The sequence below is a fragment of the Balaenoptera acutorostrata genome, chromosome 10 (genome assembly GCF_949987535.1).
Source record: "Balaenoptera acutorostrata chromosome 10, mBalAcu1.1, whole genome shotgun sequence".
NCBI classification, from domain to species: domain Eukaryota; kingdom Metazoa; phylum Chordata; class Mammalia; order Artiodactyla; family Balaenopteridae; genus Balaenoptera; species Balaenoptera acutorostrata.
This window is the reverse complement of record NC_080073.1, coordinates 68,147,707-68,165,029: the sequence shown is the minus strand read 5'-3', so window position 1 is coordinate 68,165,029 and position 17,323 is coordinate 68,147,707. Positions and strand designations below refer to the sequence as shown.

Sequence of the window (17,323 nt, the reverse complement as noted above, 5' to 3'; positions counted from 1 at the left end):
ATAAAGTCAAAGGTTAAATCACAGGTATTTCCCACCACACCAGAGCCACCTATCCAGTGCTGGGTGCTGGAGGCAAGAACTGCAACAGGAAGTTCCTCAGGCCAGGGAGGGGACCTAGGAAGTTTCCACAGGCAGATTCCACCCATTTGCCAAATTCCCCTAGACAACAGGGACCCTAGATCAGAGTATCATCAGGTCTGCTAATTTTTCTTTCTAAATATCTTACCTAGTAAATCACTACCCCCCAACGTTAAGGGTACTCAATTTGTGGGTCAAGAAAGCAAATACTAGACCAGTTTCTCAGGGTATGTGGACCACTCTAGTCAGAAGCATCTAGGAAGCCAATCCCAGGCTCACCAGCCCCAATCTCCACTTGTTAACTACCTGGGGATTCTTACAGACCAAGACCCCAAATGATTTCAAGGGATCAAAAAGCCCTCCAAACAAAAAGCCCATGTTAAGAACTGCTGGCATACAGGCCATAGGTTAAACATGCTGCCAAGGAAGGGCCAAGTCAGTGTCCTCAATGTGAAGGTTCTAACCCCCCCTTTCCACTAGTAACAGGCAGCAGCAGTACAGGCTGGGGTAATGGCCCCGATCTGCTCTTCTCAGGGTTATTTGGAAAAACTTCAGCCTTGTTTAGCAGCCCTATTAGTATCCAGGAGATCTGAATAAGACTCCATGCTTTTGAGGGCAGAAAGAATGCCCTGCCTTGTTTGCAGTAAATGACTACCCATCACTGGCTCATCGGTGCAGTGCTGTGGCATGCAAGGTCAGCTCACAACGCACCCCCCCCTTCCCGAAGCCACAGGAGACGGTGGTAATGGTGGGAGTATTGTTTATTAAGCTGTGCCTTAGTACAGGCGCTGGGGCTTGCCCATGGTGCTCTTAATGTACAAAGCCCGAACGTTCTGCCAATTTTTCTTGAGCAACGACACCAGGAAGTTGACAGCTAAGTGGATGTTGTACACAAGCTCATCATCTGTCATTTTCACGTGGCCAACAGCCACTGCCAGACACAGCACCTGTGGGGAGAGGAAGGTCAAATCAGGTTGGTGGCTAGATTCAAGAGAATGTGGAGAGTGGGCCCATCTACAAGCCAGATAGCCCATCCCTATGACCTCCAGTGACCTAATGAGCAGTGCTCTGGCCGCAGACCAAGACCAGAGTTATATGAAAAGCTTCAATCCTGTTAGATGACTGTCAAAGGTCCTAAGTGTCCACAGAAATGCAAACCAGAGCTCCCCCTTGGAGAACGTGGGTCAACTTCACCACTGTTCAGCCTATGCAACCAGCTAGACCTTCTCACCTTCTTCATCTGGAACTTGATTGTGGACTTCACTTCATCAACTTTGGCCACCATGTTCTCATTGTGGGTCAGCAAGGAAGGGAACTTGCCGGCCTTATTCAGGCCTGGGCCCAGGATTCGTGGGATCTGCTTGATCAGAGACTCTGAAGCCAAAAAGGCATCATACTTCTTGGCTGGTAAAGGGAGGAAGCCGTTAGGACCTGGCCCCTGAAGACACCTCTAAACAAGGCTATGAGACAACCGCAGAAGTGGCCTCTAACCAGCACTCTACCCCTTCCCCAGCTACCGAGTCTTTTTAATCCTCTCCCCGTTCCAGTATTATCTCCATCCTCTGGACTTTTACTGGCCCAACATTCACATGAAACCTGGTAGCAGGAGTCCAGGCTGACTCACAACCCATCTTGCAATGGAAAATGCTCACACTAGTTAAGACTGCCTGGTTTCAAATCCTGCCTTTTTAGCTACACGACAACTGGGGAACCTATTTATCTGTAAAATGCTCAAATCACATAACCTAAAGGTTAAAATGAAATAGTGGGAGCTTTAAGTAGAAATTTCAATTCAGAATGTACTAACACCTGACCTATCAATGTGACAGTTCTCGCTTGCTTAGAAAAGAACCACTGCCTGGCCTTCTTCCCTTATTAAATCCAGTCCTCAAAGCAAAACAGAATTTTCACGTGGCTAAAAAATACCACTCAAGTTAACCAACCACAGCAGATCCTTTCTGTCATGACTCTACTCCATCATCACTTTAAAATCCAAATGGCAGAAATACCCCTGTTCTACCACTCCAGTGAGAACTGCCTCCACCCTACCCCGCATACAAAACCACACCATGGTGGGTGGGCGGGGAAGAACCACACCAGGCACACTCACCCAGCTTCTTGACCAGTTTCTTATTCTTGTTGAGTTTCTTCAGAGCCTCGATGTCCATGTGGGGGATATCCACAGCCTTGGCCTCATCACAATGCTGCTGGTCCCCCAGAACACACACGGAAAACTTGGGGCGGGGAGTGGACTTAAGCCTGCATTTTGGGGGACAGTATAGGTCACACCCAGCCCTGGGTCCCAAGTGCAGGTGAAGGGGTCTGGGACCGCTGCAGCACTGAGCCTTACCCAGAGCGTCCGCGTTCACCAACAGCTAGTCTGGCTTCTCAAACTAGCCGGCGGGCTCAGCCAAGGCCTCCCCACGCCTCCCCTCTTGTTTTAAGACCCAGGGTGGGGGTCCGTCCAGCCACGCCTGCCCGGAGCAGGGGGTCTGAACTACCCGGGCACTTCAGTGCCACACGTGCCTGGCCGCCTCGGGCTCAACAAGAGCCTGAAGGGAGGAGACAGGCATGGGGACACTGAGGGCTGGGTGGGATTAGAACGGTGCCAACCTGACGGTGCCCGAGAAGCGTTTGTCCTTCTGAGGGTCATAGTTCTTCAGGCTTATCTGAAGCTCCACCGTCTCCAAAAACCTTAAAAAAGCGTAACAAAGTTAACGGACCTTCCGCGGCTTCCCAAAGCAGCCCTCCGTGGAAGTCCGCGCTTACTTCCGGCGCTTGCGCTGGTTCCCGTGCAGGACTTCCCGCACCGCCTCGTAGAGGGTGTCTCGGGAGACTTTGCTGCTGCAAGAAGGAAGCAAGACGAGCGCTCAGAACCAGCGAGCAGTGGACCAATCCGTTGGGGTGTCAGAAGGCTCAGGCTCGAGGATGGTCCACGGAATACTCCCCGGGAATTCCGGACGCCAAGTGGGGCAATCTGGACCAGATGCAAACCCCGGGGAAGAGGGGCCCTACTGGCGGCCGGCCTTGGCACGCGAACTCCCAACGCCAGGCCCGTAGGCCGAAGCCTGGCAAAAATGCCCCGCGGCGAAGCATAGGCAAGGACCCCCGATTCCGCCCGTAGTGTCTCCCTTTCCACGGGGGCACCCGGAGGCGCGGATGAGTGCGGATAGCACTCGAAGCGCCACTAACCTCATAGTCCCTGGCGCCGCGAGAACCGGAAAAGAGACAACTTCAGTTCGCGCATGCGCTCAAATAGGACGTGGTTATCGCGAGAGATGCCTTGTTCCCGCGGCTTCCCGCTTGAGAGCAGTCGGGTCCCTCAGTGCCGGGGGTGGGGCGCCGCGGCCGCTGCATGTTGCACCGCTAGACCTGCGCGGAGACCACATGAGCTGCGGCGGTCTCGGGCGCCCGTTGCCACCAGCTGCTGCCCCAGGTCCTTAGGGAAGAGGCTGGGCCCAGGCCGGTGAGCTGCAGTAGTCACACCCCTGGGCGCCGCCCCGTGCCGGCCGCTGAGAGCGTGCAATTCCGACATGTTTGTCCCTTAAACCTCCTGCGCCGCTTCCTCCTGACCTTAGCACCCGCTTCACGTCTCAAAAGCAGGCTTTGCTCCTGACCTCTCTCCCTCATCATCTGGTTCTAACGGGGGCTCACGGCTTCTGAGGAAGTTGTGGGAAGGGAAATGTCGAGTTCTCTTCCTGGCGCCTCAGAGCCTGCGGTGGGGAGGAGCGGGTAAGGTTCTGTGATGAACTTTCACCTGATAGTTGACTCAGTAACATCTACAGGATAAGTGTCTTCTTGTTTGTTTTAATATTTATTTTGGCTGCGCTGGATCTTCGTTGTGGCATGTTTAGTTGCAGCATGTGTGATCTTATTTGCGGCATGCGAACTCTTAGTTGCAGCATGCATGTGGGGTCTAGTTCCCTGCCCAGGGATCGAACCCGGGCCCCCTGCATTCGGAGCCCTGAGTCTTTCCCACTGGACCACCAAGGAAGTCCCCAGGTTAAGTGTTTACTATGAACAAGGCGCCTAGCTAAGTGCTGTGGGAATATAGTTGTAGAACACACAAACCCACAGTATTGCACACCCTTTCTGCCTTTCCTGTCCAATAGGCCTTATCCTGTTCTCTGCTCACAGTAATCCCAGGAGCCCTTCAGATCCCTCCTCAAAGGCCATCATCTGCCCAAAAGTCTTCCCCAACTCCAGGCTGATTCACTCTCACCCTCAAGCCCCCCTCCCCAGTGCAGGATGCACAGCCTCACCTACTCAACAGACAGCTCTGATAGGGCTGGGGTGGGTGGTATCATACATGATCTGGCCCACAGAACTCTACCACCTTCCCCTCATAGAACATTTCCCTTGGAAAAAGATGCCCCTGTCACTGAGCAGGGTGGGGGTGGGGTGGTATGTGTTAGTTTTCAGCAAACACCCAGAGTTAGTAGGAAGGCAGGCACTGCTTCTAATAAGACATTACTGAACTTCCTGCTTTTTATGAAATACCACTGATAAATTATTATTCAAGTCAGAAACAACACAGAGGATCATAACATACACTTGAGCACAAGAGATTTGTGCCAAGCATACAGGTCTCCCGGGGCTCCTGGAGCTTCACTGTCGTCCACTCTGGGTCTGCTTTGACCCTACTGAGGCCTATCTTAACTCCTATTTTATTTATTATTATTATATTTTGGCCACATGTCACGGCATGCGGAACTCCCCCAACCAGGAATCCAACCCTCGTCCCCTGCAATGGAAGTGCGGAGTCTTAACCGCTGGACCATCAAGGAAGTCTGATGCCTATCTTAAAGTGTCTGTCCCCACAGCCTGAGGTAGAAATGACAAGGAGGCAGCCCAGGCTCAGCAGCTCTTGGTAATATAACTCACCCAGCCCCCTTAGCCCCAGACCCTTCCTGCTGGCTGGGAGGCCCAGATGGCCTCTCTGCAGCCTGGAGCAGGGAGGCAGTTGACTCCTGGGATGGCCAGGCTCAGCCCTGATCCCCAGGCAAGGGGCAGGGTGAGGTGCTCAGGGCAGAGAAGTGTCCTTCGGGAATCTGATGAGGGAGGTCCAGGAGGGTGGTCCCTTGGTGGATGGTCAGGGGGCCAGATGTCTCAGGGCGGCCTGCAGGGACTTCCTCAGGAAAGTGGTATTGAGCTCCAGAGCTGCAGCCAGGCCCAGCCTCTGGGGCTCACTGATCTGGAAAGAAGGAAGAATCACGTCTGGACTCTAGCAGCTGATCCCTCCCCTCTCCCCTCTGCCCCTGGGCTCTGTTTAGTTAGAAGAGAGAAATCCAGGACACAAGGACAATAGGAGATGACTCCCTGACCAATCTATCCTCATTATCTCACCATGGTTAAGCAAGGTGTTTGGATTCAGGTAGACCTCGGGTCAAATACTAACTGCACAACGTACTGTGTCAGCCATATTAAGAATAGTTGACAATTATTAGGTGCTTACTATGTGGCAGCACTTTATATGCATGACTTCATTTAATCCTCACAATCCTCCCATTTTACAGATGAGGAAACTGAGGTTCAGAGACATTCCACTGTGGCTGACACATTCCTTCTGGGCCACTCTTTCTTCCCTGACCTGCTGCTGCAACCTCCTGACCCATCTCTGCCCTGTACCTTCGCTCTCCAATCCCCACTCCTTGCCAAGGCCAGAGGTTTCTTTATAGAATACAAATCTAATCAGGTCACTCCAGCTGAAGGCCCTGAGATAACCTCTGATGCCTCATATTGGAGGTCCTTCCAGGATCTACAGAGGGTCTTCAGAGGATCCAGGAGCCTCCTGAAATTGTGCATAAGATGTGTATTCATATTTCCATTTTTCTGGGAGGATGTATGCCTTTCACCAAATCATCAAATAGGCCTGTGATCCCAAGAAAAGGGTTAAGAGCCAAGAGAAGACCTGGTCTTCAAGATAAAGTCCAAGCTCCTCACCATAACCTACAGGGCCCTCCATTAGATGCTACCATGACTTGGCAATGTGACCTTGGGCAAGTTACTTTAACCTGCATCTCAATTTCCTCACCTATAAAATGGAGCTAATAATAGTATCTTCTCATAGGACTAACACCTGGAATAAACTAGTGAGTTAACATATGCAAAGGGCTTAGAATGATGCCTGGAACATATCAGGGGCTACAAGCATCAGCTCTCAGTATTTTAGCTCTCTAACTTCATCCCCTACAGCCATCTACTCTTGGGATTTTAGGCCTCAGCTACAATGATATACCTGCAGATCCCCTGGGACATTCAGTGCTTACACTGTTTCTTTTGCCTGGAATGCCCTTTCTTTCATCTCCGCCCTTGACTACCACTCACCCTTTAAGAGTCAGGAAGCCTGTCCCAACTCCCAACCACAAACAAGGTTTAGTTGCCCCCTTTTCCTCTGTCATCAAATGCCCTGTGCATACCTTTCACCTGGCTCCTACCAGATATTACAACGAGCCATTTATCATCTCTCTCCCCTCTCACTAACTGGGGGAGAGGGTCAAGTCCAGGACAGAAACTGTGATATGGTCACTGTTGATTCCCTAATGCCCTAGATAGCATCTGGCCCACAGCAGTGTTGGCTGGATGAATGAACTCCTAAGCAGTCTGACTCCCCTGTCTTGGGCTTGAACTTGTGGTTTCCCAGGCTAATTTTCTCCCTGGCAAACATATACCCTCATGGCAGGCTCAGAGCAGCAGAAGCAGCCCTCATGGCCCTACCAATACTCACATTGGCCTGATACTTGGTTATCACTGTCAGCATGAGCTTGGCATAGGCCATGGACGTGGTGGCTGCTGGCCCCTCTTTACAGAGTTTCTCCATCAACACACTGAACTTCTCAGAGGGCATCTCCACCTGCACACGTTAGGAGATCGGACAGTAGCACAAGAAAGGGCCCTGGATTCAACTCCCAACTCCATCACTTCCTAACCAGGTGACCCTGGGCAGGTCACTTAACTGAGACTCAGTTTCCACATCTATAAAATGGGGTTCATGATGTCAAACTCTGAAGACTGTGAAAAGGATTAAATGAGATTATGCACATAAAGCCTGGCACACAGGTCTCAAATAATGGTGGCCACTGTTGCACAGGCTCAGACTAGGAGATGGGGGGCAAGGATCCCTTGCCTGGCTTAGTGGTTGAAGATATAAAGGAGTGAGGTCCCAAGGGGGCACTGGCAGTATAATTACAACAGATCTTCATAGTCACGATTTAATAAACACTTATTATGCATTAGGTACCATTCTGAGCACGTTACACCAATTATACCATTTAAACCTCACTCCAGTTTTATGTGGTAGGTGCTATCATCACTCCCCTTTTGCAGATGAGGAAACTGAGGCATAAAGAGGTTAAGTCGGGCTTCCCTGGTGGCGCAGTGGTTGAGAATCTGCCTGCCAAAGCAGGGGACACGGGTTCGAGCCCTGGTCTGGGAGGATCCCACATGCCGCGGAGCAACTAGGCCCGTGAGCCACAACTACTGAGCCTGCGCGTCTGGAGCCTGTGCTCTGCAACAAGAGAGGCCGCGACAGTGAGAGGCCCGCGCACCACGATGAAGAGTGGTCCCCGCTCGCCGCAACTAGAGAAAGCCCTCACACAGAAACGAAGACCCAACACACCCAAAAAATAAATAAATAAATAAATTAAAAAAAAAAAAAAAAAAAAGAGGTTAAGTCAACTACCTACATTATAAACAAATGAGGCAGAATTTTAGGTAGTGATATATGGAAAAACTGCCGAAATGTACTGTTAGATGAAAAAAGCAAAGTGCAGAGCACTGAGCTTGGTGTGTTACCATCTATGTAAAAAGCAGGGGAAAAGTAAATTTCACCGTGTGTCCTTATATACATACAGCATCTCTGGGAGGGTTCCCCTGCAACTAGTAACACTGATTAGCCCTGGGGAGGGGAATCTGGGTGGCTGGGGGAAATTTTTTCACTCTATCATTTTAAGCTTTCAAAATTGTGAACATATGAATCTATTACCTATTCAAAAATAAACTAGGGGCTTCCCTGGTGGCGCAGTGGTTGAGAGTCTGCCTGCCAGTGCAGGGGACACGGGTTCGAGCCCTGGCCTGGAAAGATCCCACATGCCGCAGAGCAGCTGAGCCCGTGAGCCACAATTGCTGAGCCTGCGCGTCTGGAGCCTGTGCTCCGCGACAGGAGAGGCTGCGACAGTGAGAGGCCCGCGCACCGCGATGAAGAGTGGCCCCCGCTTGCCACAACTAGAGAAAGCCCTCGCACAGAAACGAAGACCCAACACAGCCATAAATAAAATAAATAAATAAAATTTAAAAAAAAAAATTTAAAAAAATAAATAAATAAATAAAAAATAAATTAGGCACTGTCCCTAGCAGTCCAGTGGTTAGGACTGCGCGCTTCCACTCCAGGGGGCACGGGTTCAATCCCTGGTCGGGGAACTAGGATCCCGCATGCCACGCAGTGCGGCCAAAAAATTAATTAATTAAATTAAAAAATAAATTAAATTTACACACACACATCAAAAAGTCCCTCCCCAAGGCCACACAGCTATTAAGAGGCAGAGCTGGGATTCACCTTGCAGTCAGCTCTCTGCTACCGGCCTTTCAAGCCCCTGGACCCTCCCACTGTCATGGGCACCCTGCCGGAGGGCAGTCATCCTGCTTGCCCCTCCATCACTGAAGGGGTCAGACAACCAGGAGCCGCACACCCAGCCACAGCACTGCAGCGCTTCTTTGTCCACTCTTCCCCAAGGCAGCCTGCTCACCTGCCGCTCCAGGAGTGACTGCAACACCAAGAAAGTCTCTTCCTTCCAGGGCAGCTCCAAGATCTGTCTGCAAGGCACAGGCCCCAGTGAGGAAAGCTCAGCCTCCCACCTGAGCCTGAGTATCTACTGCTCCTACCCCAAGGCAGGGCAAGGCCCTGGGGACAGCCAAGATCTCCAGCCAACAAAGGAAGTAGTCAGAGCTCCCCGATGCTGGCGGCCATCTAGCAGCCACTGCTGCAGAGCCCATACTCAGTGCTGGGAAGGCCACAGCCCAAGACCCCCGGGACCTGACATTAAGGATTTGGCAGTGAGAGGTATAAAGGTCCCCTGAAAGATAACCAGGAGTCGACAGTGCCTCCTGAGTTCGAAAGCGGAGGATGACCCAGGGAAGAGGAGGATGACGATGGGTGAGATGACACACAGGAGGCTTCCTAGAGAAGGCGAGACCTCCCTGCGGAGCCCAGCCCACGGTGAGGTCCACTCCAGCTGCACCTACTGTCCTCAGCTTGTTTGGAAAAGCAGGATGTCACATGGAAACGGTGCGGCTTCTTGGGTGCACAGACTTGGGTTTGATCCCAGGCTTTTGCACTTGCTGGCTGTGTGACCTTTGGCCACCTCCCTCAACCTCTCTGAGCTTCAGTTTTTCCATCTCTAAGGTGGCCGCAGCACTTACCTCACAGGATTGCACGAAGACTAACGAAGTAATAAATCTAAAGCACAGAGAAAGTGCTCAATAACTGGTGGCTGGTAGTATTTTTGCTACTGTCCCCTTCTCGTATTATACTTAGCATTTCATATTTCACGTTAGTGTCCAATGAGATCTCACCTACTCATTATTTCTACACATCTGTATCTTGACTCCCCAATTTTGATACCCAAATTTAACACCAATTTAGTAACAATATTTGAGCACTCACTAGGTGCCAAATACTGTGCCGAGGTCATTATATGCATTACCACATTTACTATCTAGAAAAACTACAGAGTTCATACGTGGAAACAGAGGCGCAGAGAGGTGGAATAACCTGTTTAAAACTCACACATTTAAATAAAAGGCAAGGTTGAGATCTGCAACCATGTCTGTCTGACTCCAGAGCCAGTGCTCTGAAACACTACGCCATGTTCCAACTACGCCAAGAACTCAAGAGCTGGAGCACCAGCCTCTTCGCATTCCCGGGGGCACCTGGCACAGAAGACTGAAACCCTGGGCTTGGGAAGGTGCATGGGATGGCAACTTCCAGGGGCCCACAGGTGGGAACGCACAAGCCAGGCTCAGGACAGCGAGAGGGGGCATTGGCTGTGCCACTGCCTGTATTTCAGGCACAGGGCCTGGTACCCAGCCGGCTCCAAGTCCAGAATGCCAAGAGCAGGTTTGGCCAGAGGGAGGAGGTGTGGGTGGGGCCAGCATGGAGCTTGTACACTCACCCCAGCATTAGAGCCTGCATGTCCGGCTCCAGGGCCTCGTCCTTTGTCAGGCAACACAGTAACTCTGTTTGAGCTGGACCTGGGTGGGCGACAGCAGAGGGGAGAAGTCTGGGAGAAGCTGGCAGCAGAGAATGGGGCTAGCAGGGAACAAAATGCCTGGCCCTTTACAGGTGGCATCGTCAGGGAAGCAACAGGTATCTTCACTCACTGAAAACTCAGCTCCTGCCAGGGCCACCCGGGGGGTGAAGGGTGCTGGGAACAGACAGGGCAGAGCTACCAGGCCTGGGGCCCATTCCAGAATTACCTGTTCCTGGGGCTTGGAGCACAGGTCCAAGGAGGGCTCTGCAGACGGCGTAGGTGTACTTAGTACAGAAGGAGGTCAGGGCAGTTGTGAGCAAGCGGGAGGCTGAGGAAGTCAGCGAGAGAATCTACAGCCAACGGGGAGGAAAATATTAATTTCTTTCTTCTTCCTTCCCATCAGTGTTTATTGAACATGTATTTCAGAGGCTCACACATTACAGTACAGAGGAAAAAAAAAGTTCTTTTATCTAGGACTCACATGGATCCACTCATTGGAAAGGACACATAGCTCCCTTCCCCAGCTCCCAAATCCCTGATCCCAAACCCCAAATCCCTTCCGCTCTGTAAGGATCTGGGGCCCAAGAGGGAGGAGTTAGATGCCACGTGGGTAGATGGCCTAGGGGGCTATGCCCTTCCCTTGCCCCAGGCTCCCCAGACAAGCAGATGCATGCAAGGCTGGGAACCCCCTCTCCCACCCTGCTGAGGGTTCAGACTCTCTCCCTCACTGTCCCTGGCACGCCATGTGCGTTCCAGCGCACCTACCCGTCCAAGGAAGAGGCTCCTGGTCAGCACAGTAGCGTTGCTGAGGCTGAGGTCTGGTGAAAGGGCCAGCAGCCAGGTGCAGAGCTGCAGGAGACCTGTGTCCGAGAGCTGCGGGAGCTGCAGCTGGGCACACACCAGGTCCACCTGCCAAGGAGGAGGGAGGACACCAGGACACTCAGCCTGTCTCTGCTGGGCTGTCTTAATCCAACCAGGCAGCAGAAGGGGCGGGGCCAGGACACTCCAGGGTAAGGTAAGGTGGGGAGAGCTGCCCTACGGGGAGGAACCAAGGGCTAAAAGAAACTACTGAGGGTCACCCCTGCCCCTGAGACCAAAACACCCAACAAAATCCCCTCCCCAAATTCCTACATGAGGCAGGGAAACACAAACTTAAATGGAGAGAGGGACCGTGTCCTCAGGGCCAGGCGGTTTTTCTGGACTTACCTGGCCAGGACTGCATTCGTGGAGAAGCTGCAGCTCAACTGGTGGGGTGCCCTCCAGCCCTTCCAACCCCTGGGAAGGCAAATGCCATGTTAGGACCTGCAGAGCCCTCAGTGACAAGTCACTGAGGCCACCCCTTCAATTGGCAGACTTGGTGGCTAAGGACCCCAGAAGGTGCTACTAGAGGAGAGGAACTTGCCTGGAGTTAGAACCTGTCTCAGGTTAGACAACATACTTGGACCAAGAAAAGCCTTTGCAGGGACTGTCCTCAGACCTTCATTCCAACCCCCTCACCCAAACAGCCTGTGCCTCACTGCACTGGGGCTTCCCTGGGCACAGCTGGGGTCCAGGCAGGGGGCGGAAGAAGGGTTATGGGTAGCAGAGTAAGGCCAGTCACCTTCCCGAGGGTCTTGAGCAGCTGCTGCAGCCTGGGAACTTGTTCCTGCAGAAGAGAGCCCCGTCACTGCCATGTCCCCACCCACACAGCATGGCCCCCAACCTAGACCCAGCCCCCTCTCTGAGAAGGCCCCAGGTCAGTGGGCGCTAGCGGGCAAAGATGATTCAAGAGAGCCAGAACATGAAGCCTAAACCTTGCAAAGTGCTTAAGAACTCAAACTCAACAAGACCTATGTAAACCCAACTGAAGAGACTTGTCTTCTCTGCATCCATCCTAATGGGGGCAGACCCAGGCCTTGGGCTGGGAGGACAGGCTGGATGCTGGCATGATTCCCCCATTCCCATAAGATGGGTGGCAGGGGTAGCTCCAGAGCCTTTCCTCTTCCGTGGTACCCTTAACCTCACACTATTGATCATTAGGTCAAGGGCTCCCACCTCCAGTAACTCCTCAGAATCTGTGGAGCAGAAACTACATTCCCTCAACCCCACCTCCTTCCCCTTGCTCCACGGACTACAGTCATCCCAAGTGGGACACAGTATCCCAACAGGTTTCTGCCCTGTATAAACCCCCCATTCCTGAAGAATCACTCTAAAGCAGCCTCCTCACCCTAGTACCTGGATAGCTCTGGGCAACTCCAGACTCTCAGGTAGGCTCTTAGCATCCTCTAGACTCTGACCAGCCTCACTGGGCTTAGGCCCCAAAGCAGGCTGGTTCTTAATGGATGATGCACCTCCTCCACTGGCCAGGGATTCCAAAGTTTCATGTTCAGGTCTCTTTTCCTCATGACTTTCTTCTTCTTCCTTTTCCAAACACCGGAGCCTTTTGGGGGCCCTCCCCCCCTCAGGACTGGCAGGCTCCTCCTCCCATTCCTTTCTGCGTTTCCCAGGCCGCTGGGAGTCCTCGACCTCCTCCTGCTCTTCTTTCCCTTCAGGATCTGGAGCCTGGGGCAACTTCAACTTCCTGCCCCCTTGGCCCAGCTGCCTACACAGGCCTCGGAGCTGTCTCTGGCACCTTTTAGACAGCGGGGACGCTCCCTCAGTGGAGACCCCAACACCCAGATCCCTTCGCAGAAATTCCCCAAGGGCCCGGAGCCAGGGATCAGGGTCGGGGCTTGGATCCTGCTGCACAATCTGCAGCACAGGGAGGAGACTGCTTTCAGGCAGCGACGGCCAAACAGCCATCAGCAGGGACATCAGGTTCCTCTGGCATAACGGGGGCAATCGCAGCAGCAGTGGTTTCCTGGGTAGCAGAGGGAGAACAAGCAGTTAAGAGTGTCTTGCTGAAAGGAACATAGGGCAGACTGGGTAGAGCTAGAGGCTAGATGGCACTGGACAGACGGGGGCGCTGGTGGGCAGTACCTGCGAGTCAGTATGGATGGAGGAGGGGACAGCATGGAAATCATTCAACAAGTGAGCATCTATTCTACACTACACTAGGCCCTGTTCTTCGACATCTCCTATTTCAGCTCAAAAATTCACGTTGAAACCTACCCTATAATAGATCCATGCTTGTTTTATGTAAAAAAAAAAAAAAAGCCCTTTCCCAAACTTTACGTAAAAATAATACTCCAGAATACTGAGCAATGCTTAGCCTGCAGCCCTGTGCTCCCCTTGGCAGTCCCCTGGAACTCACAGGGTCACATCTGTCCAGCTCTGATGTTCCTTTCACTGAACTGAGTTCCTGAGAGGCAGAAGCTGTGTCTCTTTCCTCTGTGTCCCAGTACCCAGCACAACACCAGCCTAAAGCAGGCACTTGGTGCACATTTATTGACTGAGTTAAATCTCTGAGAATAAGTGTTCACAGATCAGCAAGACTGCTGTGGACAGAGCAAAGTAGCCATCTGTAACGTGACAAAGGCATGCATGCAGATGCTATGTGACCTGAGGCTTGCTGGAGTGGCAAGCAGGTCATGAGTGCATCTAGCCCACCACCCATCACACCTCTGCACCTCTGTATACATGACTTTGTGGGGCTGTTTGTCATCACACACAGAGGCACTTGGGATATATGAGAGAGGAATGAAACCTTTTATTTTTGTGTGTGGAGAAAAAACACTAAATGAGAGAGAAAACTAGAGTAAAAGTTAAAAAGATCGTCAATTTGTGGTGGAGGATACTGGGATAGAGAAGTGGGGAAGAGCCTACTCCAAGGACTTTTACCTTTTTTGTGCATGGACCCCCTTATCAGAATAAGAGGGTTAAATGCATAAAATACATAGGATTACAAAAGAAAACAATTATACTGCAGTACAGTTCTATCCAGGGACCGCAGGTTAAGTTCCATTCCCCTTACTCTGTCCAGAAAGAGCCAGACCATTGGGTAAACATTTCTAGAGCGTCCAATTTGTGGATTCAGAAAATTCTCTTGACCATTCTCTTGAAAGAAATTCAAGATGGAGTGTGGGAAGAAAATAATAGAACTTCTATTTCTATTTATCTAAAACATAAAAAGTTAAGTATTACAAATATTTAAAATATGGATTGGCCCTCCATATTCCAGTGTCCAGCCCAATTCTTAGGGAGGGGTAGTCAAGGAGAGTGGGAGGCCTGCTCTTCAGCCCCCTAGAGGCTGAAGGTGGCACCTCACTCCGTTACTTTCTGTATTTTACTTAACTAGATAGTTAAGTGCATCTATGGACGCTGTATTATCTTTCTTAACAAAACGAACCCTCACAAAATGGACACATGGCTTACAAGGATGTCAGAAAAGAAACTGACTACCAGTAAGGGAAGCACAACCTAATTTAAAAATGGCAGAGCCGACACTTCTGCTCCTAGTAGGGATTCTTAGCCACATAAAGAGGAGGAAAAAAGTTCAAAGTCACCCAAAAGACTAGAAATTATCAAGAACACCATCCTTAAGGTAAGCGATCTTGCCCTAAACTGTATATTATGCTTTGAAAAACTGATAATATAAAGCCAGCATGATCAGATGTTTATTGTCATTTACCACGTTTTAAATTTCTATTTATGGGGACTTCCCTGGTAGCGCAGTGGTTAGGAGTCCGCCTGCCAATGCAGGGGACACGGGTTCCATCCCTGGTCCGGGAAGATCCCCCATGCCGCGGAGCAACTAAGCCCGTGCGCCACAACTCCTGAGCCCGCATGCCACAACTACTGAAGCCTGCGCGCCTAGAGCCCGTGCTCCGCAACACGAGAAGCCACCGCAATGAGAAGCCCGCGCACTGCAATGAAGCGTAGCCCCCGCTCTCCGCAACTAGAGAGAGCCCACGTGCAGCAACGAAGACCCAACACAGCCATAAATAAATAAATAAAAATTTTAAAATTTTCTATTTATGTATACTTGACAATGTACGTATTTTAACACACGTGTACTCTTGACCTATACTGGAGGTAAGAGATCGAGTTTTTTAGAGATGGAAGTGTGTGATTAAAATTAATTAGAATCCACTGACTTATAATTATTCATTTACACCCAACCGAGGGCAGGTGTCTTCCGTCTAGGTAGGCAGCACTGCACCCAGTACCTACGCTATGAGGGTCTGCCGGAGGCCCCTCCTCACAGGGCGCACGGCAGGGACCCCCTCTCGGGGAATGTATTTCACCTCTCCGTGCCTCGGTCTTCTCATCTAGAGAAGTGGGTAGCGCCAGCCCCTGCCTCACACCACCGTGGAGGATGACGGGCGGCGCCCCGAGCTACGCCAGTGGCCGCCGCGACCAGCAGGGCAGGAGGAACGCGGGCGGACGACTTACAGCTCCAGGCGACAGTCCGGGCCCTCCAAGACGGGCTCCTCCCGGCACAGCTCCTCGAAGACGCGGTCCCAGCCGAAGGGCTCCCCGCCGCGGCCGCTCAGAGCCCGCAGCACCCCCAAGCCGCGCCGCGCCCCGTCGGGCCCCGCCTGCAGCGCCTGCAGCAGGAGGCGGGCGGGGGCCTCTAGGTGCGCCCAGGGCGCCGGCTCCGCGCCCTCAGCCTGAGCCGGTGCCGCCTCCGGGGCCTCCATGCCCGGGGCCAGGGAAAGGGAGGTGGACGACAGCGCCGGCCCTGATGCTGCGGCCGGCCCCTTCCCGCGCGCGCCACATTCCCTCCTCAGCGTTCGGGGAGGCTCTCGGACTCGCACCCCGCCAGAGCGCGATACTAGAGCTGTCAGAAAGGAAAGGAACGGGGAAGTGCGGCTGGGGCTGGGCACAAGGGCAGGCCGGAAGGTGCAAGGAGGAGGCTAGCAGTAGGGAGGCGGGGCTAAGGCCGAGTGCAGATCTGCTGACGGGGCGGGACCAGAGTGGGGGCGGGGCCACAAGGAAATAGGTTTGTGGGCGGGGTCATGCAAGAGAGAGAATGGGGCGGGGGTAGGCGTAGGAGCGGGTCCTCTGCGGCTGACCCTAACCTTCCTTCCTCCACCAATCGCTGAAGTAAGTGAGGGGGCGGGCGTACAGAATGGATATCAGGGATCCTGTTGTTTGCACTTCAGGATCCAAGTATCATTTAATTTTAGCTGACGCCCATGTTGCTTATAGATCATGGGCTTTGCCATAGGATTTGATCATAATTTACCATAACGTCACCTCTTCCACAGGCAGTCAACTGCCATCATTCGGGTTTCAGTCCTCTCCAGAAATGTTTGATCTACTAATATACCCGAGAATGGAGTCGCAGTAAAACCTAATGCCATCTATATGGCCAAAGGCATTCCTGTAAACTTCCTCCCTAAGATCAAGAAGTGGCCTTGCTCTGGTTGTTTATAAGGGACCAAGAGTGCCTCCACTTCCCAGGGTTTTGGTTTAAGGAAATCTGCTGGAGGAGGCAGGCTTCCAGCGAAGGGAGGGACCATAGCAGAGGATAGGAATAAAGGCAGAGGGGAGAAGAGCCCCACAGCGCTCCATAAACCCTCCTTTGGGTGTCAGCTTGTATTTCCAACCTCCCAGCTTCTGCTGCCATGCACACATCCACTCAATCAATAAATCTTTACTGAGCACCTAGGGCTCAGGATGCAGGGAACAAAATAAAGGCCTTTGCCCTCATTGTTGCTGACCCTCAACTGAGGAGAGACAGACAACTAAGTGAACAATAGAATGTTTGCTTGTGATAAGCGCTTTCAAGGATATAGCAGGGAAGGGAGATACAGTGAGGTAGTTTTAAATAGGTGGTCAGGCAAGATGAACCTGAAGGAGATAAGGGAGCAAGCCAGGTAGAGGTCTATGAGGAGATCATGTCAGGCAGAGGGAACAGCAAATGCACAGGCTCTGGGGCAGAGGCATGGCTAGAGCAGAGTGCACTTGCTGGGGAGTAACAGGAGAGGTAACCAGACCAGATCTTGTGAGGCCTTGACGTCATAGAGAGGAATTTGTCTTTCACCCTGAATAGTATGGGAAGCCATAGGCATATTTTGAACTGGATCTGATTTCCATTAGAGCCAAATTTTTTATTTTTTCCAAAATGATTT

At 52.0% G+C, this 17,323-nt stretch overlaps 2 protein-coding genes across 11 annotated transcripts; both read right to left on the bottom strand.

The window, feature by feature from the left end:
- Positions 1–821: 821 nt before the first annotated feature.
- Positions 822–3,340, bottom strand: RPL10A (ribosomal protein L10a). Its single transcript, XM_007197986.3, has 6 exons — positions 3,271–3,340; positions 2,848–2,922; positions 2,692–2,772; positions 2,189–2,337; positions 1,310–1,482; positions 822–1,025 (listed from the first exon to the last, which is right to left on the bottom strand). Exons 1-6 carry the CDS (start codon positions 3,273–3,275, stop codon positions 855–857), a joined length of 654 nt encoding a protein of 217 aa, XP_007198048.1. The 5' UTR covers positions 3,276–3,340; the 3' UTR covers positions 822–854.
- FANCE (FA complementation group E) lies at positions 3,317–16,100 on the bottom strand. Of its 10 annotated transcripts, none has more exons than XR_009009540.1 (11): positions 15,639–16,100; positions 12,540–13,164; positions 11,926–11,970; positions 11,532–11,600; positions 11,091–11,234; positions 10,552–10,675; positions 10,248–10,326; positions 8,823–8,889; positions 6,806–6,931; positions 4,963–5,272; positions 3,317–3,450 (listed from the first exon to the last, which is right to left on the bottom strand). XR_009009540.1 is itself a non-coding variant. In XM_057555079.1 (10 exons), the coding sequence occupies exons 1-10, from the start codon at positions 15,884–15,886 to the stop codon at positions 5,171–5,173; spliced, it is 1,629 nt and encodes a 542-aa protein (XP_057411062.1). In that variant the 5' UTR covers positions 15,887–16,100; the 3' UTR covers positions 4,549–5,170. The 10 variants fall into 10 exon arrangements, 6 of the variants coding, with proteins under 6 accessions (XP_057411062.1, XP_057411064.1, XP_057411065.1 ...); XR_009009539.1 differs by lacking the exon at positions 3,317–3,450 and adding an exon at positions 3,554–3,791; XR_009009541.1 differs by lacking the exon at positions 3,317–3,450 and having other exon boundaries at positions 4,549–5,272; positions 8,823–8,885.
- Between the last annotated feature and the right edge of the window lie 1,223 nt (positions 16,101–17,323).